Source organism: Varroa jacobsoni, unplaced genomic scaffold (genome assembly GCF_002532875.2).
Source record: "Varroa jacobsoni isolate VJ856 unplaced genomic scaffold, vjacob_1.0 scaffold_1322, whole genome shotgun sequence".
In the NCBI taxonomy this organism is placed as follows: Eukaryota; Metazoa; Arthropoda; class Arachnida; order Mesostigmata; family Varroidae; genus Varroa; species Varroa jacobsoni.
The window spans coordinates 161,584-187,912 of record NW_019214224.1 but is presented as its reverse complement, the minus strand read 5'-3'; the positions used below and the strand labels follow the sequence as shown (position 1 = coordinate 187,912).

The 26,329-nt window shown below is 41.1% G+C and overlaps 2 protein-coding genes, 1 long non-coding RNA gene and 1 other non-coding gene across 5 annotated transcripts in view; 2 read left to right on the top strand and 2 right to left on the bottom strand.

The window, feature by feature from the left end:
• LOC111268804 (phospholipid-transporting ATPase ABCA1) overlaps positions 1-26,329 on the top strand; it is a 97,034-nt gene that overhangs the window by 14,931 nt on the left and 55,774 nt on the right. Inside the window, exons 3-4 of one of the 2 annotated variants that reach the window (XM_086971827.1) lie at positions 11,250-11,497; positions 13,251-13,337. In XM_086971827.1, coding sequence (XP_086827953.1) covers positions 11,264-11,497; positions 13,251-13,337 — 321 coding nt within the window. In that variant the 5' untranslated portion in view covers positions 11,250-11,263. Of the gene's footprint in view, positions 1-11,246; positions 11,498-13,250; positions 13,338-26,329 lie in introns of both variants that reach the window. The other variant, XM_086971826.1, reaches the window with a different exon arrangement.
• LOC147752313 (uncharacterized) lies at positions 11,180-13,281 on the bottom strand. Its single transcript, XR_015314386.1, has 2 exons — positions 12,588-13,281; positions 11,180-11,628 (listed from the first exon to the last, which is right to left on the bottom strand). It is a non-coding gene; the product is annotated as an uncharacterized LOC147752313 (long non-coding RNA).
• Positions 20,622-21,993, bottom strand: LOC111268807 (uncharacterized). The gene has a single exon (XM_022848010.2). The coding sequence runs from the start codon at positions 21,836-21,838 to the stop codon at positions 21,215-21,217; it is 624 nt and encodes a 207-aa protein (XP_022703745.1). The 5' UTR covers positions 21,839-21,993; the 3' UTR covers positions 20,622-21,214.
• TRNAC-GCA (transfer RNA cysteine (anticodon GCA)) lies at positions 25,666-25,737 on the top strand. Its single transcript has one exon. It is a non-coding gene; the product is annotated as a tRNA-Cys (tRNA).

Below are 26,329 nucleotides of genomic sequence, written 5' to 3'. Positions count from 1 at the left end.
TTACTTAGCGCGTTTTTTTAAGTACACAAGCGTGAACGAATCAAGGTTCCATTCACACCAAATTGTTTTTACATATTCGCTATTCGTTTTGTCAGTAATAAAATAAGAATTTTTTTGGCTTGACTGTTTGTAAGACCAATTGTGCAATTACATCATTAACCATGTGTGACCTTCAACTTCTACTGTGCTTAAGTAACTCCGAACTGAGCGTAATCGTAAGACTCATTTGACTGATCGAAGTCCGATAAGAAAGGCTTCACTATATCAGATAATGTTTTTCGGCCCAGCAGCTGCAAGAATGTTTGTTTGAGAGCGGCGGATGCTTGAGTTTATGAAAGTTCTACTGATGAGAGCCTAGAAAGGTGTCTATCTAATAATATCTAGCGGCGAAATATCAACGAAAAGCGGTAAAAGTACTAAAACACAGAGGACAAATAAACTTAGTGGCAAGCACGTACGACCTGCAAATCGGCCCGCGGACCTATCGCCGGCGACAGAGAAGGGAATTGCCCAATACCTGATCACATGTTCAATTCAATACGTCATTCAACCTATTCGAACGAAACGAATACTACTAAATTATGTTTCGGCCACATAGAATTTAACCCAACCTCTTCTTTTGGCAACAGTTCAACAAAGTGCGTCTCGGACTTTGCATGCAGATGAAAAAGTATGTGTTTTCGATGCGGCCCATGAAAGGGCAGTTGAAATGTGTGAGAGGCTTTAAAAATACTTTTAGGCGTGGAGAAAGCAACTGGAAAATAGTTTGCCCGCATGATCCTAAAGAAAACAAAAGCTAAAATATAACAAATGGTTTAAATGACCACCAGAGCAAAAAACACCTGAGTACCGCTTTGAAGGGCGTCACAACATTAGGCTATTTTGCTGGAATTACAGTGGTGGCAACCTTCAATTAATGTTCTTGACAAACGTGGCCTGAAGGACTGATCATACCTGGGGAAAGAATGGTTGTATTTCAGAGGTAAGGGCAGGTTTAAAAAGTTCAATGCTTGAACATGCAAACTTCCATTAGACGTTTAATTACTAAAATACGCAAAAAGATATCAGCGACTGGTTTGTTTATTGTTGGGCAGTAAACTTCTAATATTATTTAGGTTTAGATATATAGTTTTTTTTTTACGGAGCACATTTCATGGTTCTTCACAAGCCTCGTTGGTAAAATCTGTTCGTATTTTTCTTCGCATTATCTCTTAGGCTTCCTAGCAGCAAAACTGGAGGCAACTAGCCAGTATGCCAAGGTAGAACATCAGTCTTGTCGAGCTTGATGTTAAAACATATTATGGCCAGGTAAAACCAATTTCTTTCTGTAAAGGAATATCTAGATAGGCAGGCAATATCACCATGTCCTAGTTGGCTGCCGAAATAAGGCATGCTTGCTTTTTAACGGGAAACTTTAATAATCACCTTTATCGTAAAGCACAAACCTCATTACCACGTAACTTGTTTAGGTTATGGTTGGTCTAGTTTCAAGGGATTATATAGTGACTGCACGAAAGAGACCCATTAAAGGAAGGGAACTTTTTTTTAAGATTTCTTTAAACGCGTGGCGAAGCAGATGTAAAAAAAAATTCCACTTTATCTATCCTATTGCTTGTATCTAATTCCATTATATTTTCATGGATTTCTTATTATTCGTCATCCTGACTAATGCGTCCTGGACAGGATAGCAGAAACAATCCACCGATTGTTTTAACCCATCAGGGTTACGTAAATACGTTAATGCTGTTGATTTACGCGTCTTTTAAGTACTGACCTATTGTTATTGGGCTTCGCGGAGATCAATTCCGGTGTATCAATAGCCTGACTGCATAACGATAACATCTAAATCTGAGATTCGAAAGAAATTCTAGGGAACTGCTAAGGAGAGAGGTCAACGCGCAAGATAGTCTGCACAATGCAGTAGACAAAAATCTATTTGTAATCAACTTGGCAGGATTTTGTACACTCACGATCCATTCTTTTCTAATGTTTGTGATGATTTGTGCTTAAATCTACATCTTTCGCTTTTTCATAGGGACTGTTATGGGAGGGGTATTGGTAAAGCGCTTCATGAAGTCGACATAAGATCATTTCATGAACGAAGTGATCTATGAAGCCTATTTAGGAATTGCCCCGATGGTTTAAAGGAAGGAAAGCAAGAACGATATGTAATAATATGTATAGTATCCAAATCAAGTAAATTTGCCTGAAAAATAGAGCTGATTTGTTTGCCACTGACAATTGATTTTCTTGTCAGTTGCTGTGGCGTCGTAATTGGGACTATTAGCACGACAGCTAAAATTCTTACACATACAGCAAAACGGCTTCGGCTCAGAAGAAGCGATATATTATAGGATACAAAATTTTGGTTTCGAATCTCTTTTGATCGAATCCTACCACTAGGTTCAATGATACTTGGTCCTTCTGGAGTTTGGAAGTGCATTTTTGCGATTTCACGAGCAGCTGGTGGGCCTGCTTTCGATATCATAGCAGCCAATAAAAATTCAGAGAATGTTTCCAGAAGTACGACTATTTACTGAGACAGTATTAGACCTTAAACAGACTCAGAGCGAACGTGGCGTTCCGTGCATAATTTTTCACAGCCAATGATGAGCTTAATAGACGGTGATTTCCGTAGGATGTTTGTAAGTCTGCGTGTGTAGTGGCCAGGTTCGTCAGTACGGTATCACAGTCACGGTCAATACGGATCATCGCCATGGCGGTCGTTGCTGCTGTAGACATTGGCATCATATTAAATACTCATCATTATCACGAACGCCGTTAAATCCAGTGTTTTCGTTAAAATGCCTAAATAATGGCTATCGAAAAATCAACCAGTTTAATACCGCTCATGACGTTCATTCCTCTTGACCCCAAAAATACCTTACATGACGATTCCCTCTAAGTAGAAAAACTAAATACACTTTACTTTATTGTTTTTAGGACTAGCTGCATGTAGCAATGCCGTAAACTGCATCCAAAGCAAAACCCTATAGAAGGGCTGTAACAAAGATAGCGCGATGAGGAACGAAGATACAGGGAAGTTCTACGTATTACTAACCATATTGTCGGTTCTACTTGATTACCATGATTGCCTGGATTCGTTATTAGTAGTTCCGCATCTCCCCAACATTTTGGATACTTGTTGGTACGAGACCTACTGATACCGAACTAAGCGCACGCCGGCTGTATTATTCAGATGATCTTCGATATGTGTAACGCATCACTGCGTTTAGATCTGCAGCCTTCATACCTTCTTCGCTACATGAGACCGCAGTTGGCCAGTTGTTACCGGGATCCTTCTACAATTATTGCGGTAAAGGATATCGTATGAAGATTAATCCAACTAACACGCTAGCCCCGTACCAAACTCCTCATCAGAGCGTGTCAGTATAATATCGCGAGTCTTGAATCTAAGTATCTACTCTGCGTCTTAGCCTGCTTCTAACCGCTAGATAACTAATCTACGCCGATCATGTTTGTGGTTTTTCCTTTTTATAGGTAAGTTGGTCTCGTGCCAAAAAAAAACCAGAAATATTTTCAAAGTCCACGTTAATAGATTGTGCCCACAGTGTAACTTGAGTACTTCGCTAAGCTTCTTCTATAATCACTTCTACGTTTTTAGTCCTCAGATTAACGTTTCTTTTGATGTCATACAGTGACTAGTAGTCTTTTTTGTCTATGCCTTCGAAATGTTGGAAAACACCTGGCACGCCAGTTCAATCTGTAAAACCGCTAAAGGCCATCTATGTTTCTGTAAAAATATAGCTTTGTTCCCAACAAGGAAATGTGAGGCAAACGAGTTAGCCCTATCTGGCGTCGGCATTTCCGGTCGTTGAGAATTCTTATAACCACTTAGGATGGAGTCTACAGCTCTGATTGTTTCTGATTTTTTATTATGCCTAATACCACAAATCTATGCTAATTTGAACTCAATACGATCACGACACTAGGCAAATATAGACCGCTATATCCAAAGGGAAATTCTAGTGATCTGTATGTTGAATTCAATATGTACACGATAGGCATATCTACATACAACATACCTTCCAATCCGAAAAGTGGGTGTCCACCCACAGCATGAGCATGTAATTGTGTCGGTGTGTGGAATACTATTCGTAGTAAATTGAAGCAGCTTATTCGTTGTGAAGTCCGTTTTACTCTGCTGATAACGAAAACCCAAAGCGCCCAAAAAGAAATGTTCGCTATTTTTTTTATGAGCGCTGCGAATTTCTAGAACGGTAGACGTAACCAGAACGTAGCATGTCATAGCAAATCGGAAATCCTTAACCCAGGAGCCCCGAACCTGCAAGACTCCTTTGTATCATGTTCGATTCTTGTTTGTAAAATTACTAAAATAAACAGCTTAAACCGTTTGCATCAACCTTATATAAATCAACAGCAAACGTTGTCCTACACTCTGCCTCAATTGTTGCCATGGTGACAATGGTGAGCTTGATGTCATACATAATTCAGATGTATAATTATACACCGAAAACGAAATTATAGTTTTTATCTGTAATAATCCCCTTGTGACCATCCGGCTTATCAAAACAGCTGAGAAATTGGCAGCTGGAAACATAGTACCATTCAACGGTTGACACACTTACGTGTCTCATGTAGTTTCGTCTAATGCTGAAGCTCTGGCGTAGAGCCTATTACTACTCATCACATAAACAATACCATTTAACTAACACATAAATTTGGATTGAATCCGGGGAATTCCTGGTTGTGTGTGGCGCCTTGCCTAACGCGCCACAACCTATATTAGGTCACTATGGGGGTCAAATGCATAACCAAGGCGCGTAGTAAAAAGACTGGACTAAATCTCAGCCAAACAAGCGTATCAACTGCCAAAATTTTTCTATGTATTCGAAAATTTTGCTATCGTCGGGAATGACGATAAATAATGACTATTAGTATCAATCGGCAGAAACTGTCTATTGGCGAAAAGTCGTCGTGATGTTTAATCACGACAGCGTTACGTTCGAACAGAAAAGCTCACGTAGATTTTCTGTGCTTGGTTGTCGACGGTAGCCAAGACAATGAATGTCCTGTGTATCGAAACCTGGTTTAGAGATTGTTTTACCTATGCTTAGTCAACTCATAAGGACAACCCGTAATCGCGGGACCGCGATATCGTGTGTCGATAACGAAAAATTACCATACGTGATTGATGCTGCTAGATGGCAAACAGGCAACCATAACTCATAGCCGGAACTCTATCACGGGGATGGTTTCATCCGATCTGTAACAGTGTTGCCTTCCGATCTTAAATATGTGAAACGTGCCTTTAATTCCGCCAATTCTAAGGGTCGTAAATTCGAGTGTGTTTTCTGTGCGGAGCCCTTACATGAGTAACCCCCAAACCGTTAACTGACTTCCGTGCTGTGCCGCTGGGATCAGTAACGACGTACTAGTTGTATTTAGCTTGATACTATCCTTTTGCTCGTTCCAGTTTTTAAGTCAACAGCGGTCTAGCTTTGACGGTGATGGGGCCATTATAGGTGCGTTCATAACGCCGTTTAGGATTCAGGTCATTACTTGGCTCCCTAACTCCGAACCTATATTTCGTTTTTTACAGAGTTCCGATAACTCCAGTCCGTGTACAACGGTTAATCTAGTTGAATCCAATTGAATATGACCAAGTTCGCATTTTTAAATATCCTCGATAAAATTTTGCGGAGGGGACAAACAGGAAATTTGCATAGAACGACAATTACTTTAGGTCCATTTCTATCGTCGCGTACTGTGCCTGTCCTGCTGAGAAATCACAGCATCCACTAGGGCACTGATATATGTGTATGAAGAGTTGTGAACCATATTTTGTGGCCCTTTCCACTTACATTCGCAGTGCTCAGATCTGTTTTGCTAAGATCTTTTGGTTTACGTGCTCTACCTCCGGACGGCATCATGGATCCTTTCTTCGTTTAGATTTTACCTTCTTCCTCAAAGTTATGGTCCTGTTTTTCTTCTTTGCAAAAGATTTTTTTGAGTTTTTCGTCGGTTTGCCCTTTCTGACAATTTGTCGCGCCTTTTTATTCCTTGATACGTTGTTGTCTGCTACTGCGGCAGCTCTGTATTTCGCTACGTTTTTGTCTTTTGCCAAAGTTCTTGTTTTCGACGAACGCTTTTTTACCTTATGTTTTGACTGCAGTATCCTTGAGTATTCCGAAGGAGTGTTAAGTATCCATGTAGATTGTTCGTCATAAAAGTCGTCGGTCAAGACGTCCGGCGTGTCATCGATTTTCCTTGCAAGGGCTTCCTCATTCCAGTTCATATGAGCCACATCATACACAGCTCTAGATGGCGTTGGGACATTACTTGCCTCGGAGTCGCTTTGGGTGTCTTTCACAGTGTAATTTTCTAACAACGGCGATGCCGCGGATTCTATTAATGTTATTGGCCCTGTTGGTGCAGGCACTTGGTTGTCAGGACCTGACATCGTCGTTGTTTTAATTGACTAACGGACGTGAGCTACAAAACATAAATCGATATAATATTAAAGGTTACCTTCAAACCTGTGCGAAACTTGAGATGAAGGCAAAGCTTCAGCAGTTGGCAAACGATATGGCTTAATACCTATTCCACTACGTTTTGTGGGTGCGATCGAATAACTTCGGCTACCTTCAAAAAGCTCACGGGAACTCAAACTAATTTGGAAAATGGCATAATAGCGTCCACGACTGCCATCATGTTAATTCCTTACGGAGAGACTAGAGTTACTTTGTCAGGCAGCTGGGGTCTTTTTAATCGAGTATTCAGTACAGAGAAAACTTAGTTATCGTCAATCCTTGGACCAATTAAGAGTCAACCTAGAAGCGTCCACGGATCGTGTGTGAGTCGCGCGGCGTTCCTAAACTTATTCAGTGCATAGAAGGAACTGTCCGCGGCACAGGAGCTAAGTCAATGGTAGTAATTTCACACACCTTAGCGATTCTCTGAAAAAATTGTACGCGTCTGTGGCTTTTAACTTTTACTCACTTCGAGGCCGCTCTCATGGAAAAGCTATTCGCAGCCTCTCGGAACTGGTTCGCGCACATGTTTATCATATATGACAGCTTAGGGCAACACAATTAGAGTATTATAAGCGTCCTTATACAACACAGTCGGCTAATCCTAGCCATGACTTCTCAAAAAAAAAAAAATATATATATATATATATATGTATCAAATTCGTTTTTGAAGTAATCCAAAAGTCTCTTTTTACTTGTTTATTTTACTATATATATATATATAGTGAGATCCTTATTACTTATAGGACGTAGGTATATGCAATTTTCGCTCTTCATGGTCTTAAAGCAAATTAGGCGATTAAATGACATGAATGACACCATTTAACTTATTATTTCATAAAGTGTAGCATTCACTTTCAACGAAACCTCCAATTCTCAGGACTATTTGGTTGAGTCAGCTGCGTTTGTTTAAGGAGTGCCTCAAACGAGGCCAGGCTTCGGACTTCCCGGATGTCGTTAATTGGCCCCAAAGTTAGATCGCGGGCTAACATCTAGACAGGTAGGTAGTTATTCTTATGTGGGAGCTCTACATATATACACACATGCGTGCAATATCAAGTCCAACTATAAGGGACTTTAATATGCACAGGGTTTTCTGTGAGTGCGCTTCTTTCTAGGCAAAAGGCATCTTATGCTTTGTTTTTGTCATATGCTCACACTGCGCCTTCTGGCACAATGGTTGTCTCCTGTAGCAGACAAACGGTCGCTTACCTACGGTGCACTAATGAACGACTAGTTGCTCTATAAGAAAGCGTCTATAGACCAAATAGAGTTATTTGTAATTGATCGAGTCCAGAAGATTACGTCGTTCTATCCGGAAAAACCGATTTCCTTATCCTTCTATTCTGCTTAGGCCGGCCTTTTAGATCTTTCGTTTATTCGCCATTGCATTGACGTAGTTATTTTTGTTTATGTCCCCCACCGCTGGCTTAGCATCACTGTCTAATCTCCTAAAAAATCATCTTCTATGTTCTTCGTCTGCCTGTCCCTATATACATTTATAGGTGTATTCCTGATGATCGTTTGGTCGTCTCAGGCTTTCCTAATCTCTATGCTAAGGGTTTCATATGGGTAATGCAAGCCGCGTTTGACATAAAGCGACGACAAGAAAGCAATTGTCATATTTTTTTTTTTCCAGTAAGATACACTTGTTCTTAACAAAACACTCCTGTCTTAAATCCTATCGATTCCGTGTCACTTTCGTCTTCGTAAGATCTACGTAACAAACATATAGTAGCATGGCCTTTGCTTAGGCTGGACGCGTGTGAGATTCCTTTCACCTTTAATTCACGTTTTGTCTGTGGGGAGGCTAATCGACGTAGACGTTGACCTGTCGAGTCAATAAATGTGAATCAACCAGAGTTTAGGTACTACCCTGGATGTGGCTAAATAAACCAGTTCGTTTTTAGCATTCCGATATGCAAGTATATCCATGTACAGATGTCTTTAAATATATACATCAAAAGGTATAAATAAATTAAAAGAATAAAAAATAAATGCTTTTATTTCCAGCTCCTGACTATCTATAGTTTCCATAGGCACAAAGCCGTCCTATAGCAGTGTATCAAGCCATCTGGGTCAGTAGTGCGCCATTGCACTAGTCAGACTGCGACCCTATAGAGCTGTTATTATAAGTGGATGAGAAATACCGCCTGCCGCGCCATTGTAAGTGTATTGTCGGGTAATTCTCGAGTGCTGTTGCTGCTACGTGAGACGAGGGAATATGTGCCTAGTTTCTTTTGCACGTCACTTACCATATTACAGATATAAGGAAAAAAATTGGCAGCACACAGATTTTTTTTTATTTCTATCAAAGCGAAAAAAGCGCAATACGGGCCACGATATTTGGGATATATATATATATATATATATATATATAAAGGATGATGCAGACGGACCTTTTCCAACAAAAGAAGGTGCCGGCGAGTTAAAATGGAGTAAACAACAGATAAAAGAAAGACACTGGGCAAAGACTCTTATATATAATAGGGAAAAGTCGCGTACGAATCCGCGAAAATCAGATAGTATATGGCTACTACTGCCAGCAGCGCCACTTATTAAGACGGTAATGGCAAGGAAAGGGCAAAGGAAACTAGAAAAAATCGGTTGGGGAACTAATGGCAATGACAACCGGGAAAAAAAAAACTAGGTAACGAAACCAGACGGAGCCTATATCACAATGCTGTACAACGACCCTATTAGCTATTGTAGAAGATTGATTACACATATACTTGGGACTTAGAGATTAGCTACTGGGAAAGCAACGAGGCAAGCTGCAGAGAAGTTAAATATCGCATGCGCAGCTACTACTGCTATTAGCAGCATGTTCCGAGTTTGTGTAGGACTAGCACCGATTTCGACGTCCGATTCACCACTGCTTCCGTGGTGGATCGAGGACGAGGCCTCCCTCATTCGGGCCGTCGTTGCACTTTTTCTCATTTTCTGTTTTTTTGTAATAGGTGGTCTCGTACGAAATTTATCATGGCTTGATCCCGCTCGTCATCTCCTAGGGGATTCCCCTTTTTCCTTTCGCCCCACAGAGGAAGCTACCCAAACGAACATGTATAGAAACGATCCGAGAGCGAATCATGGATAATGATAATATAATTATGCAGTTCTGTTTTTTCCGAACTAAAAAGAGTGATAGTCTCGTTTTTTTTTCTAGTCCTTTGCTATGGACCGGCCGATTTATTGATGTTGGTATACGATATTAAACTTCTTCTCATATCAACAAATGGGTAGCGGACAGTTCATTGGTGCTGACTCAGATAATCAGATGTTCGGATTTGCCTTTTTTTTTCTCTCCTTTGAAATTTCAGCGAAACAAGGGATTTTAACGTGTGTTAGTTCCATCTCATTCAGACGATCGGAGATGACGTATTTGCTTACGGCCGTCGAACACTGCTGTGGCAGGAATCAACAACTGTGACTCAAGTTAGCTGGATATCGCTCTAATACAACAGCCATTAAAAAGAAAAACATTACTCATTTTGTTCTCAATTTTTTGACAACGTACACATCAGTTTTTTAAATAATTATACGACCGTTTGAGTTTTGTTCACGTAGATTTTGATGAGTAAATGCTCACTATTCTTCGACCTGTGTCCGGTTTACTTTGATCGTTCTATATAGCGGAATATTTATCACATCCGGTATGCTTGCCGAGTTTAGTAGTCAATACGAAACCGACTATTCTAACTGGGTTCCCCAGAACACTTAAGAAAAGTCTCTCCAGGACGGCCTCTTCGTCTTTTCGGGTTGTTTAGTAACGGCCCGCTTTATTTCGTCGGGTTGCAGCAAACTCTCCTCCTCAACCTCTCCAAAGGATTGAAAACTTCAAGGCTGACCGCTTATGAGTTTGTGCAACCATTTCAACTTCAGTACGAAGTAGGGACGACGATGAACGATCCATTGCTTCAATAACCTCTGAGTTTGCCGCAGAAGCGATAGAACGGAAGCTGTAATTCAGCAGGCGATTGCTTTAGATTCATGCCTGGCCACGATAAGTGATAGCGTTCGAATCTATAATATTAAAACTTGTGCCAGAAGGTTACATACGGTAACGTAGTAGGACAAATAGAGTAAGTTTGTATGTCATCGTATTCGTTCTCCATAGCACTGTTTGCGCGTTCGGATTAGTAACAATTTGAACATTATTGTTGACTGTTCGTGCTGAATCAATGATAGCTAAAAGAAAAAATATTAATTTCCACAATTTGGAGGGATATCACACTGGTTCATAGTAATAAAATGCGTACTAGTAATTTGCCAAAAAAGTATCTCACGGTGGTATTAAATAGTCGGGTTGGTTAACTATATCAATGCGGAATTAATTGTCTCACCTCTAATCGGATAGTATACAGAAGGTGATTATTTGTGATCAAAATTTTAAGGTATACACGTAACAGAGCGCCAAAATAGGACGAACAAATCGTTTAACGTGACCCTATGATAGGTTAATTGTTATATCGAACCACCGTTGCGATGCATGAAAACTAATGTATTTTCTAGCGTACAGAAATTCATTTGAGGTGTAGTTGAAGTCTGACGCATCAGACCTGATGAAAACGATCTATGACCATTAAATCTGCTTCCCTGAAACTTCAATTTTTAGTAGAGCTTTGAGTACCAGGAAAATCGCAAAAAAAAACACGATAGGATCGTAAGTGCATTTAACCTGTCACATTTATAAATTCGTCCAAATCTTCTTCTGGTTTGTTTTCATTTAAGCAGGATATTGGCAGGATATGCGTTGGTTACCGCTGCGTGACGCGAGAACAAACGTACGGAAAGCAGGAATAATACGATATGACTTACGATGCGCCCTCTGGACAAAAATGTTCTGTAGTTTGATCTCGTACTTCGAGTGCAGTATTGTTCAGATGAAGTTGAAGGCTGCGGAGTATTTACTGCATAACAGCCGCGAGTCATCGACGAGAACGCCTGAGGTCGCTGACGTTATCATCGTACTAGTAATAGTCGTATGTATCGTAAAACAATTCTAAGCAGCGGACGAACGCTTGATTTCCTAGTTCATCGCGCCGCTAAGCGCTTGTTGCCTTTACTGTCGTCACCTGCCGGTCAGCCGACCCATTTGCCCCTGGCTGTTGAACTGCAATAATTTTAAAGGTAAAAACCATCAACCCAGTTAAACCTATTCGACAAGGACCCATATGTGAAACGTCTATAGCATGTTAATTGCCAAATTATTTTTGCGGTCGTGTGTTCACCCGTGTACCTTTCGTAGCTTCTTTACTCTAAATGTCTGCTTGATATAGGCGATTCATATTACTCAGTTTATATTGTAAAATGGCAACTAAAACCCAAATCGGCTCCAAATGCTTCATCAAAGTACCCAAATTCGGTTGCAGATATTAGATTTTATGTAATAACTGAGATTTCGCCAGATTATCATACAGACTATCAGACAGATAGATATCATACATACAAAAGCAAATTTTCGTGTAAGTAGTCTTAACTGCAAGTAAATCTGCTCAGATTTTTCTCTCGCCTTTAATGGTCCCAAGTGATCTATCGGGAATGGGCTAATAAAGCAGGCACTTAGCTTCGCTATATCTGGGTTCGCTTATGGAAAATTTCTTTTCGGGGCGAGAAAACGGCAATCGCTGGGCTCACACGAGGCAGCGATAGTTCTTTCAGACTGAAGTTAATCAGAAGAGAACTCTCTGAAAGTATAAGGGCCAGTACGAAATAGACGATGGATACGACTCTGCCGATTCATAAATGACTGTTAGTTGCGAAGTTTGTTCTCCTTTTTGAGACAGTAACTGCATTGAATCCAAGTAATAATTGGATTTGTCGCGGTGTCAGCCCTAATTATTTCGCTGCCTACACAAAGCAACAACCGTGTGCGCCCCTTCGTAGATGCACCTAACAGATCTTACTTAGAGGATTCAACATGAAAATCGCCATTTTTATTACGAACATAAAGCTTTTCGAGTGCATGGTAAAAGTACGACTCTAAACTCGCTAAGCTTTGGTTTAGGGCTTCGCCGCTTGCACTGTTCCTTTAAGCAATAGTTCTTTTAGGCCCGCTTATTGACAACGTACCTGGGCGGAACGCTTCGAACATTCGTACACAATTAAAAAAAACCACAATATTATCAGCTTCACGCATCGATACCGGTTCCAGCAGCCGGCGGAGATGTTACCAGCTTGTTGGACAGTCACTCAGTGCAACGTAACTTATTCAAAAGGTGCCACATTAGATTCGTTCATTATGTGTGGTACTATGATGATTTGGCAAATCGGCAATTCGCAGCGAGATGTTTGCCACAAGTGTCAACTAGACTGAGTGGAATGCTGAAAAAAAAACAGCCCAACGACCCTTGCTCGATGGTTACATAGCTTCTGGACAATGGTTTAATGAGACGTGTACATACACTGTTAAACATGAGTATTTCAAACGTACGAATGAATTGTCTGCGTAGGTGTCTAGCTCCGAGATTTTTTGCCGCTTCTTGTTTGGCTACTGCTGCGCATTTTGTGAGACGTGCACCTCATGATGCACGTATCTGGTCGCGAGAATTCGAAATCCGAAGGAAGAGTCACTGCACGCTGTTGACTGTTCAGATGTAAATAAATACTTCTTTCATTTAACAGTCTGTGATACATCACAGGGTTTCAATTGCTGATAGCTGATTGTCTAGGTTCTGTGAGGGAAATTTTTTTCTACATGACAACCCACTGCCTGAACGTTCCGAGACATTTCAGGACACGCGACTTGAACGAATTGATTGCGGGAGTACAAGCCAAACCGAATCGTCTGTGCGCGATAGGGAAGATTTAAGCAGCAGGAAGGTAAGGATCTAATGAATATAATTAACAGGCATCGAGCTGGCTCACGCAAGCCGCTTCATGCTAAACATTGTAGGTGTAAACTAACTAAATTGTGCAGCTTAACCGAAATAATAAGGCCGCTTACGGCCTGACAAAAAGGAAAGTGATTTAACACTCGTACCTACAAAAAAGGGTGCAAAAAGCGCCTTCCAGTGGACTGGAAAGTTTTTCTCACGCGATTTATTTACGAGACCTTGGTTTGTTCAGGCCATCATATGGTAGATAGATGGAATATTTGTCAGCGGAAAACGTTTTTGGAAGCTGATGAAGCCTAGAAATGACTCTCCGATTATTTCGACTCAGAGGGTTGAGAATTACATTGCAAAGCAGTCGACTAGCTGCTCGATAAATGCCAAAGGACCAAAAACAGCCTTGTTAAATCTACAGGTAAGCAGGGACATAGGGTCTTATGTGGCTTGCAAAATGGGAACCAGGGATCCTACGATTTCAGGTTTCGCTGACCCTACGTTTCCGAATAGCTTTCAACGGCCGTTTGATAGGCCTGACGCACAGTTTTTGAGTTCTAGGGAAATCGATGTCCAGGGCACCGTTATTTACGCAGAATTTCGATGTTCGATCCCGGCCCATTGATCCTTTGCTGTTACTAAGTAAAACAATGGGGGTGGCTACCTCGGTGTTAAGATACAAGTAACTTAATTGTAATATACAGTAGTTTAACATACGCATAAAAAGCGGAACTATAAATTATGGTATGATATTAACGGTATTTCTGGATTAAACACCACAGACTTTAACTATAGTTCAGACGGTGCGACACAATCAGTTGCATTGAAATAAGCCTAAGGTCTCTCTATCTGTACCCTTTGATGCTTTTTTAAGCTCTGTGTCTGAAACTTAAAATAAATATGCTAATAAAGATGAGTATAACTGTGTCAGATTCCGTCCACGAAAATATATATATATATATATATAACATACGTATTTTTTATCTTAGCGTTCATCGTAGAATAACACGCAAAAAGTGGAATAGGATAGAGTAGATTACTATACTTAATAGGTAATAATCGACTTTATAAAGAGCAATACTTGGACCCATTTTATCGATATCTAATTAGTGATTCCACACTGAAATTTCTTAATAGAGAATTACATACAACTTTTATTTTCATTTGCGAATAAGGGTGCCATACTGCAAAACGTAGGGGATCGATTAAGTGGGCCGAAGTAACTCTCGTCCAGTAGCACAGCCAATGCGATTACACAGTTTTATCATGAGGGCTTTTCCACCATTTTAGGTGTCGTCTAATCGATAACTCTCTGGTAGATAAAATTAGTCCGAAAAATGCTTTACTTATATAGATAATGCAGTAAAAACCCCGTAGAGAATACTTTACTAGAACGTGCGTCCACAACTTTGCGACAAGTCCGCTTTGTCAAAGTTAGCTGTGAAAGACAGCCGTTGCCAACATTGGATACCTCGTTAATGTATAGAACAATCCGAGCTGACCTCTAGATATTTTGGCTGGGTTACCAATTACAATACACATCATACGCTCTTGTTATAAGATAGCGGTTACCTGCCCCTTCTGATCTGAAGCCATAAAACAATTTGAAAATATAGCCCTCTAGTGAGCGGAATATGACAAATGAATAATATGCTCAAGTGACATTTTACGAAACTGCACCAAGAGAGCAAATATATATAAGTAGCATTAAAGAATTATACCCAGCTCAATTGAAGAATACATTTTTTTCGACCTTACCGGGTCCTAACCGTAAAATCCAGCGTGTGACTCCGGTACTGTCAGTTTCTACGGCGTTAAAAGTTCAAGGGATACTTGCTCCTTTTCACGACTATGCTAATTAGCACCGAAGCGGAGGCAAACGTTCGCTGATTTTCGATTTTTTTTTTTTGCCGCAGTGTTTTTTCGTGCACACATAGGGCGAATCTATTTGTTGAACGTTTCTTTCTCCATCGGCAATTATTTCACTTCTGTCTTCGTCTATATATGCAAGGATAGGCCATGAGGCCACGCCAATTTGGTCGTGCCCTTCCTGTGTTTTTTTTTTTCTCGCAATTTTTCTGCGAATCCGCCTGAGCCATTCCTATAAAAAGGTTTCCCTTTCAAGTGGATATTCCAGAGATTTTGTGCGAATAGTATTCCATCTGGCTAATTTTTGCTATTGACTATGGAAACTCCAGTGTAACAACATACGAGATAATATAGCAGTGCTGAACATTAGGGGTCGTATCGTACTATTGTACGGTTCGTCGTATAAATAAATTGAGTCTTTAGTCTTCTGCGTTAGTCTCTAACCCTATTCCATAAAGATACGATAGATTTACATTAAACAAGTTGGATACCTACTACAAAAAATAACGTATCTCAACGTATATGCAGACAACTTATGCCTGTTGTTGAACTGTGAATCATTTCGTACAAAATTACGGTACCATAAGGCCCGTCCTTTACGCCAATCTTCAACGACGAACAAAGTGCTTCTATTCAGAGAAAAAGGTATACAACACTAGGAATTGTTCATCACAATCAAATCTGCAGAAATCATTCTTCTAGACTTTAGCTAGATTCTAAATCCTCAATGTGCATTATTTGTTTGCACAGATTAATGGTTAATAATACAAAAAAGAAAAAAACCAACTTATAGAAAAGCGACGCTGAATCTGCTAGTGAGTTTTTTTTCCAGTTTGTCAATGTACTCGCCTACTAGTGCCCCACTGATGAAGGTGCCAAAAGAATACAGCATTCTGATATCGAAAACTAGTGGACAAGATCGGCGTCTCTTCTAGCTCGAATCGAATCTTGTTAGAGGGATGAAGGTGGTGTACGCTCTTGCTAGTGTTACACACACACAGTGCTTTACGTAGCGGACGTGGTGAATTATTCTGGCCGCATCGTCAATATGTTTTTACCATTGTGAGACCTCATAAGTGACATAATAAAAGCGTATTCTAATCGAATTAGGGTTCAGCTGTTGCTCCATTCGGCTCTAGCTTTCATTATCGATACTTTACCTTTTACCATAGTTTTATACCTAGAATTTCTGCTTGGCACGCTGTTACACATCTACAATGCCCCTGTGCAGTGGCATTGGAATACTAACTGATGTCAAGCGAAGACGAAGGAATCCGACAAACGAGCAATTCATCAAATCCGGTTAGCGAAAGATCGTCCTTCTCTTCCATCGACGGTCCTGTTGTTGACGATTTTCCTTTTTACAACTATGACCTTCCGATTGCTCTTACAGCTCGTAGCCGTTAGTGTTGTACTTGATTCCAAATAAACAGGTCAACTTGCTGCAATAGTTCGTGACACCAGTTCCTGCGTATCGTTACCACCCCCCTATTCATTGGCTAGTACCGTTGTCTAACCAGGACTAGCGGCGACTGCCGCCCCCCGCTACTACTACATCATTACAGTTACTATTGGTATACTACAAATGAACTAATAAAAACATAACTCAATCAAAGCCAGGACAGCAACAGACGTTGCCAGGTTATCAGGGGCTGGCCTACTTGAAGCTGATCTGAAGTTGGCCTACTTTGATGATTTATTGCTGTTATTCCAGCAAGCACCGATAATAGAATAAGTGATAAAATTACCCGAATTTTATTGGGATGTTTCTGTTACCGTCATTGTGTGGTGATTTCCAAACAGATCGCGCTCGCACATGCCTGCTCCCTATCAGCCTATGAACACTAGTTACTATTTGCCATTTTTGTCGACTGTGGGAACGGGATGGCGGGGGCTAGCGGAGGGGTTTTGTAAGAGCGTTATTTAATCGTGACATCGGACGCCACCACCAGTGCGACCATCGACGACGTGGAATGGCAACAATCCGATTGATAGGATATTACCACATTGCGCATTACAGAATTGTCCCCTATTAGTCCTTTGAGGCTACAGCTGATGGTAGCGCTAGACCATTAAGACGGGTACAGGGGGGGATTATGTTTTGAGGGTGGGTAGGAAAATGGGGTGTTCACAGAAAGCGGCAACATTTTGAAATACAAAAAAATTCTTGGTTTGGAAGATGTGGCATGTTCTGCGTCTGACAGATCCCTGAAAAGCTATATGAATGAAAGGTTTGACGATTTTTCAGCGTGTAATAAATTTATAACAAGCCTCTTGTTCGTAATGCTCGAAGTTACACTTAATTTGTGTGCGAATTTGTGCATTCCTGTTAAGGATAAACAACTACAATTGTTTTTTACTCTTGTTGATTTGCTTGTCAACCAACGTTTCCGCTTCCACAGGTCCTTCAGATTTCTTGCTGTGTGATTGGTAAACAAATTGTCAACGTACAATTGCCACCTCTAAAATGGATACTTCGATTTGTATTGGAAGCAAGAGATAAAAAACAAAAAGAATGAATTGTCGCAGTCGTTCAACTCGGATTAAGCATATGCTGGAATGAATGAAGAAATATATGTACCCGGCTCGGTATCGCCGTTAAGTACTGTTTTAGATGATTAGTCTCAAGCACGATATAAAGTATTTCCACGGCAAGCTAATAAGATCTGTTTGAGTACAAAAATTTCAGTGCACTATGATCGTGTGAAATTCTCTAGAGTTAGGCCTTATAGGTCACGCCCTGAAAATGACTGTGATTTTTGGCCAATCACTGGTTACGTTTCCAGCAATTTGAATGCTAGGTTTTTTTTTGTCCAAAAATCGATTTCGACGAAAATGCGATGATGTTTTGTCCTTGACAAGCTAACCATATTATGGTATAATTATTCGGTCTTAGCACTTCGCTCTAGATTTCCATTCTCCTATCTGTTTGTTATCAGCACTCTTCAGTAGTTGTTGCATAGGCGTAATAGGGATAGAATGAGTGTATCAGCAGTAGGCACTAGAAAATGCATGGCCGTCTGGACAGTAAAAGCTTTGACTGAGAAAACGTTTAACTAAAGAAATAACACATGGTACACCGTCATGTTCATCCATACGGCAATGCCGGTATGTCAAACTGTCGGACTCGAATCCTCGACCCACATTGATCGTATCTGGATTGCAGCGTAGAATCATGGTAGCGTGCGTTCACCAGTCTCCAGAAGTTCTGCTTATTTTCTGCTACATCTTCTTATCCGTCGGTATCGTCTGGGGCACCCCCATAATTTTTCTAGTTAATTTCAAACTGAATATACAGCTAAAAACTAGGCTCAATTTATCGTTTGGTAGTAATATTTCGAATAATTGTTCGCCGTTTACGCTCGTTTGCAATTATCGTTAATCACTGCGGGTAGCCACTTCCGTTCCTACTCTTCTTCGAACGACCTAAAAATATTACGATTTCAGTTCTGATTACCGTTTGTACTGTCTGCTGAAAGTAGATGTGCGACCTACTCATCGGTCAGGCCAACACTGAATCCCTTTCCTTGGCATCAAACGTATCTATTCAGCATTGCATATTATCTAATTTGTTGTTTTCCTAGGTAGAATATTGTCATTTTTACATCGCGTCCGTCAGCATCAGGAAATCATGCACGAGACAGCATCCTGCCGATTATCAACCTACGGCGTCTATTTGTAACATGCAGAATGACAGACCATCCACTAGAAATCCAAATGTTACCGACATAGCGAGTTATAGACCGTTGCGCTCTAACCACTGACGACATACGCATTTATATTGTAGTGTTGCTGGCAGTTGAAGATCTTAGCAGCCATCTATGGGAACAGTTTCCTTTTTTAACTATGTTTCGAATTCGGCATTGCTCTGCTAGCTTTCTACATGGAACATTGGGTCAAGACGTGTACATTACATATAATTGCCTAGTAAATAGGTACAGCTCGATAATATTCAATGCGACAAGACCCACTGGTATTGCCGCTTGTCATAACTAGCGACTGTAGCATTCTATAAGGTGTCTCAGCGATGCTCCACAACGATCGTGACCGCCGCGTGCCGCTAACCGCTGGCCATTGACCACTAGCCCACCTGAAAGGGGCACGTATCGTAGGTAACGTTGTGCTGTGTTCCACGATCATCAGTAGCGGTCGAAGGCAAACAGACTGCGGGAGGGTCAGCAACAAAAAAATTGTGTAATGACAAAAGTTAAAGTTTCGCAGTTACCATCGGGTATTTGAGTTGCGTTGTTTTACAGCACGACGCTCTTTGTCGGCATTTTCCGTATAAGTGATCTCTACTGGCAGGCATCACGGTGCTCTGGCAACTGCCACAGCCACCCGAACTTACTCGAATTTAATCGTACATAACTTTCATCACCTCTGCAAGGCCCGCAAGTGTCTATTGCTGGTTGACACAACACGGAAGCTTATTAGCAATTGTGGCCCTTTCTAATGCCGTCTGTCTGGGCATCTACCCGAAGTCGCCACGCGCTCAGCTCCTTGCCGCTTCCAATGGTTAAATATCCGTTCTGCTTGTGGGTAGGCACAAAGCGACTTTTGTTAACGCAGGGTGCGTTGACTGGCCAGTCATCTTTAAAGGATAACGGCTGTCTCTGACTACCCCCATCTACGATTAAACTGTCGGACGAAACCACTTGATATAGCAGTGATGCGAAGCCATTTTTGCGGCAATCAAATCGTCGTTAACAGCAAGAGACCTTCGGTAATCGTACCGACTATTTCGGCAGCAGTGGCAGTCATGGCAGTAGGTGCGGCAATATATATTGTGCATGACGCCGAATGGAAGTGTTCGCGTAAACTGATATCGAAAAAGGCTCCGCCATTTGTTGCTGTAATCACACGGGCAGATCCTGTTAATCGGCCGATATCCTTGCACTTCGTAACGCTACCCGAAGCTGTGTAAAGTAACGCTACTCCATGGGTGACGCCCACAGATCGATGGTTCGTCCTGACTCACCTAGGTTATTTTCATTACGCAAAAAAAGTGTCTCGTACAAATATGGTACATATTTATGGCATGAAGAGGAAAATACGTAGAATTATACGCACCCTGTAGATCCTATGCTTGCCGTGAACGATCGCAATTAACTTAGAGTTAGGTATTGGAAGCTCTAACAGTGTTGAGTTCGAGTTTATCAGATTTAGCTTACAGTAAATTTTCATGTTTCTAGATTCGGAAGTTTCGAAAACTACAAAATAAGCAGAGTGTGTGTATATATAGAACCTATTTGACCAACGTACACAAGCCTTGCAATGTAGCATGTTGAAGGAGATTATCAATAACTAACGATTATCTAGATGAACGACACATTAATACTAGTTTTGTAAGTTACAGTTAGGAACTAAAAAAAGTTTCAAACTGTGTACATATTCATAGAATACATTGGAGTGTGTGCATTATGTAGTGTGTATTATAGCACAACATCTATTAAGTTACAACATTATCGTCATCGGCGTGGTATATTTAACTATTCTTGAGCTAACTCGCAAAGCAATGGGTAATGTGCATTGTATGCATCAGGCCGTATCGACATCATCATCATCTCTTCCAAGTACTGTGGTATTATACACATACACAAAAAGCCGGCATCGAGCGTTTCTGCATTTTAGATACCGATACAAATGATTATCATCTGTTACTCGGATGAATGTGATCCAATCCTCGATAACCAGCTTCATCTTCTTTATACACGTTCTTCTTATTTACATGTTTGTTCCACTAGCATCTGGCTTGCATCGGCGGCTTGAAATTTCTACATACGGGTTTCTGAGGTTCGTGACGTGCTAAGAGACGTGAAGGTAGGTTAGATGTAAAAAGGAGTCACTCGCTAGACGACGTAAACAGTTTGATTTGCATGAAAATCCATGTATTGTACAATTAAGTTGATGAAGTAAAATCGTCATGCCAGCTATTATCACATCGAGCTCTCATTGAATGCGCACCATTTGGCAGAACGTAGGTTGTATGACCCCTGCGCTTTTTCACGCTTTGTAGCCGTGTTCAAAGTGTCCTCCGTAGTGGCTGTGACCGTGATCGGCTCCATGGTGATGATGCTTCTTGATGAAGACCGGCACCGGCACCTCTACCGGCTTCTTGACTATGACCTCTTTGAAGACAGGCACCTTGACTGGAATAGTTACTGGCTGTGGAACATGAATGATTTTATGTACGGGCAGCGGGATATATTTGGGGACTTTTTGGGTCACTGGAACATGTTGGGTCACTGGAACCGGTACGTGCTTGTATACTGGGTATGGCGCATCCTTGTAGACTGGAATGGGTACCGGCACTGGGACATGGTGTGCTAGAGGGTAGTGTTTATGCACGTGGATGATCTTCGGTACGGTGACGATTTTTGGAATCTTCTTGATTACGGGATAGGGTTTGGGAACTGGCACGGGATGCGGAACGTGAATCGCGTGAGGCACTGGAATGATCTTGTGCACTGGATAGGGACTGGGAATAGGAACTGGATGTGGCACTGAGACAACTTCGTTAATAACTTTCACCGTCTCATGCTGTTGTCCATACCAGGCTCCATCCAAATCTGTAGCCTGGGCTAATGCCAGCGTCACGCCAATGATGACGCGCTGGAAAGCATGCATGTTTATTTCTCCATGCACTAGCTCAGCAAAGCACACTCGATCTGCACCCCAGAGCGTATTCCGAAATTTCAAATCGTTTTAATTATAGTCCTAATCGATAGAGAAACCGGTTGTAGGAACACACAGGTTACGACAGATAACTTTGAGTTTAACAGAGCCGGCGTGTAGCGATGAGGAGTGAAACTTTGCGCGTGGGTTTTATGGACACTGCGCCGTTATGCCCAGTAGAGCCCTTGCCTCTAAGGTGGTAAGGGCTTAACCCAACTAAGCAGCACCAAGATTTCGAATTAAATACTACTCTTACTTATTTGCTGTAGCAACGTGCCGTGTCGGGGTCCGCTGCGGCCTTTACCTAGTTGCAATAACTTCAGTCGTCTTCTTTTCTTCTGTAGCTATCTACTAGTTTTCTTTTTATACTCCACCTGGCAGATCGTTCGTAATAAAATCATCACGCTATATATTTTGGAGTCCCTGGAACTGTCGATACCAAAGATGGAGGTTTTTGGGCGCTGTTTATTCCGTTTGACTGAGGGACGACCTCGTGTCCTTCGAGACGATCATTCGCTCATGAGATTTAGTCTTTAGTACGTCTTGCATTTTTTTTTAATTCTGTGCTTCTACTAACGACCAGACAGGACGTCTTAAAAAACGCTAAGAAGCGTGCTACCTATCGAGGTTGCTTGGCTGGCGGGCTGACGCGTTGGCTGTGTTCGTTGGACTATTAACGGCGGTTTGATCGAGAGCCCCTGGGATTGCGTCCTCTTTTTGTCTGAGGTCACAATGGTTCTGCGCGACACCGCTTGTAGATGCCGGGCAAACAAAAGACGAATACATCACAACTCTCTTTTCCTTTCACAGAACCCATTCCGGCGTTGCCGATGTAATAGTGCTAGACGTCTGACATGCCAAAATTTTAATATTAAAGCACCATAAGTTCACGTCGTATTTGAAAAAGCTTCCCACATAACAAGGTGCGGCCCGCCTCTTAATAAGACGCGCAGCTCACAGTATCGGCAAGTTGATTCAACTTGAATCCCTGCTGCGATCGCAATGTCACGCCTCGCAGACTCCAACAATCTAACAGAACAGGAACCTTTACAGAAGCTCGTGACTAGGCGAGAAATAGGAAATAAATGCGCATAGGGATGAGATTAACAGCCGAAAACTTAACATGAAAAAAGCATAGTAACCAACCACATTGAGTACTAATGTGAAAGCAAGCAGCCATGCCTCATGAGTAGAGGAGTTTTTAAAAGACTTTAGCCAGCAAAGCTTGTCTATGTTTTGTCCGTAATTAGAGCCTCGTTAAACAGTAGAAATGGAGAGAAACGGGTTACGGATATGTATATATCACACACTAATTATAATACTCGGTTCGAAGTGATCGTGAACCAGTCCCGGGCCAAGGTCAAGCATACAAAGAGGGCCTAGGACTCAGTAGGTGAAAGTTTCACGGTACCAAGCAAATACGGCCTTATTGGAGATAAAGTTTACATAATCCATCAGAGCCTGACCTCCCTAAAAAAATACTAACATTTTTTCAGTAAATTTTCACTTGCATTAGAGAATGTGTTCACCCGGAGTTTGATCCACCTCGACCATTAATTTGACCGACAATGATACGCATGAGCAGGAGTTGAAGAAGACTTGAACATAGTTTTATCAGTTATCACACATGTGACATGTTATTACATATTGCCTAAGGTATATTGCCTTTTTGATTGATGATGATAAGTTATCTTTTTGTTGCATTATGTGTCGACCACAAGCATACATAGATTTCCAACACAGATATAGACTTTTCAGAGCCAATTGGTGACTATATGCACATAGATATCTATCGTAAGCTATCAACAGACTCACCCTCGCTATAGTTTAAGGTTGGCTTTAAAAACGTAAGGCTTAATTAAAAAAAAGCATAAAATCGCAGCAAAATATGGACTGATAATGAGAATTATTGCTGGTAATTTCTAGGGCAGTTTTATAATTCACGAGATTAAGAGACGGGGCCTAGTCTATATTATAACGACAAATCCGCAAAGAGGCCTTATAGCCATGTGTTTTTTTATCAGAACAGTAGTTTTTTCCAGTTTGTTACGCCACGAGTAATCGCTGAGATACCAGATAAAGTGTGTCTTCCTCTGCTGACCAGTTAGACATTGAATAGACGTCCGTGCTTACTCGTTCTAGACGTCGAACGTATAAACCTGTGTCTCGATTGAAATAAACAGATAAAAACCATAACTTCGATGATAAATGGAACATTTGCCGGCAAAGCGCTCATTTTAATAAATGACACATCTGATCTATGTAATTCGTTGAAATAGACTCTTGATCGCAAGGTACTAATGGCTCTATTGAAATTTCAACATGGCCCATTTCCCGCATGCTCGTCCGTACCCGTATGAACAACCCGAAACGGATAACATCATAACGCACCAACCATTATATTTCCATCAATAAAAAATGACGTTCAGTAAGCCACTGCTGTCATAGTTTATTGTTGACCGCCAACTGCACGCTTCTTAACACGTCCTCATTTACACGTGCAGATCTCAAACGATAACGGCGCCCATTAGATACAATATCTGGAAAATGTGGAGACTGTTTTCATGAGGTCGTTTAGGCCCTCATGCACCCGAGCGCTGCATGATGTCATCGTTGAAGTGGCAAACGGCGTGTGAACCACTTCACGGCCTCTGATAGTATAACGCTTCCACTTTTTTGCGCTTTACGTGCGACACTTTAACCGTCGGTATTAGCTTAGAGGACAGGAGATAAAAGTATTGTTAAATCGGTGTTTTCGCAAACGGGGGCAGACTACAGTTTTCTCTTACAATCATTTTTTTACATACTAAGTTTTTTTGCATACCAAACTATTTATTGATTGTATATAAGTGTCTGCATGTTATCGTATAATATATGATATACATACAGTGTTACCGCATCATAATAACTGAAAATATATGGCGAGCTGGTATTTATACACAAATCGCAAGTTAGTACAAGGTGTTTACCAAAGTGAGATAAGGTCGTTTCGCCTTAACAATTCCATAATCATCGAGTTTAATAGCGGTGAGTGCTTTTCAGGCTGGGAGCGTAACGAGCAGCGGAACCATGAACAATCTCTGTTAACATCGACTGCATCTTAACTCTTGGCGCTTTACTAAACTTTAGGCAATTTTCCTAAACGCAGGTCGTAGATTTTCGATGTATTAGCTTTATATAAACTGTTAAGAACTGCTACGGATAAATCCCTCAAGTTCTCTGTATAAAAAAAAAAAAAAAAGATTTTTGGGAAGTTACCTTGCGTACACCGCATGGGGGCCTCGCTGTCTAGTCCAATGAATTGACTAACTCAGGAGCTCTAGCGTACAGACCATACAAAGTATCCCATGTTGTCCTTCGTTTCATGGTCGAAAAAACAGCTCCTACGGTAATCGAATTTTGTATTTAAAATCACCCCCTCAAGCGGCAGGCATTATTACCGCCTGGAAGAGCGAGCGTGAACATGGTAAAAAGCTGTTTGTGTGACTATGTTGACACTGAGCAGGACGTGGTTCCAACAAAACTACACCGTCCGCCATTGTATAACATACTGTATATATAAAGTTGTGCTTAGTCAACAAAATGCCCTCATTTAGCACAGTACAGGTACACCGCGAATGGATGAGCCCGTATGATACGATAATATTCGCGTAATTCCAGTCAACTAAATACAATCAGCCTAATTTTACCCGCCATGTGCAGAAAGTCGCGGACGACTAGGTGACACCTTCTTAGACATATGAATCGTCTATAGCGTACGTGAGTGTCTATTGTACCAAGGGGATATAGCTCAGTGGTAGAGCATTCGACTGCAGATCGAGAGGTCCCCGGTTCGAACCCGTGTGTCCCCTTATTTTATCAAAACCATTTGTGGCAAATCGCAGACAACAGTTGTGTTATTATAGGATATAGTAAATTCTGCCACTAGTCGCATACGCTGTTAGCTGGTAATAACCATTTCTGCCTTCAAATAGTCGATTCGTTCCTTTTTCTATCTCTTCACCTCTACATGTGAAGTCACCAAAATCTACGCTGCCTTGTTATGAAAAAAATCTGGCCTCAACGAAAAGCAAATTGTATGATTCAACGGCAGTTATTAAGGAACGTCTATTTAATTTTTACTTTTGAATTGTTAAATTTAAGTTAATTTTTTGAAGTTAAATTTATAATACAGCGTAACATAGCACGCAAAAATGGTTTAGGTCTTTGAATTGGTCCAGAAATTAGCGGGTCAAATGTTTAGAATTTCAAATTGCATATTAAGTTGTGCAATTAAGCTGTAATAAAAGTATGTGGTTAGACAGATGTGGTCGTTTTGTCATAGGTCGACCCGATCTGTGAAAAATAATTTCTGGTTATTTCCAAATTTAGCAATGATCAACAAATTGGAACATCCGTAGCGGCAAAAAGCAAATTTCTTATACACGACAGAGAACGTTCATT

What these genes read in the sequence shown, in the direction of transcription:
- LOC111268807 (XM_022848010.2), bottom strand. Translation starts at nt 21,838, where the DNA reads ATGCATGCTTTCCAGCGCGTCATCATTGGCGTGACGCTGGCATTAGCC.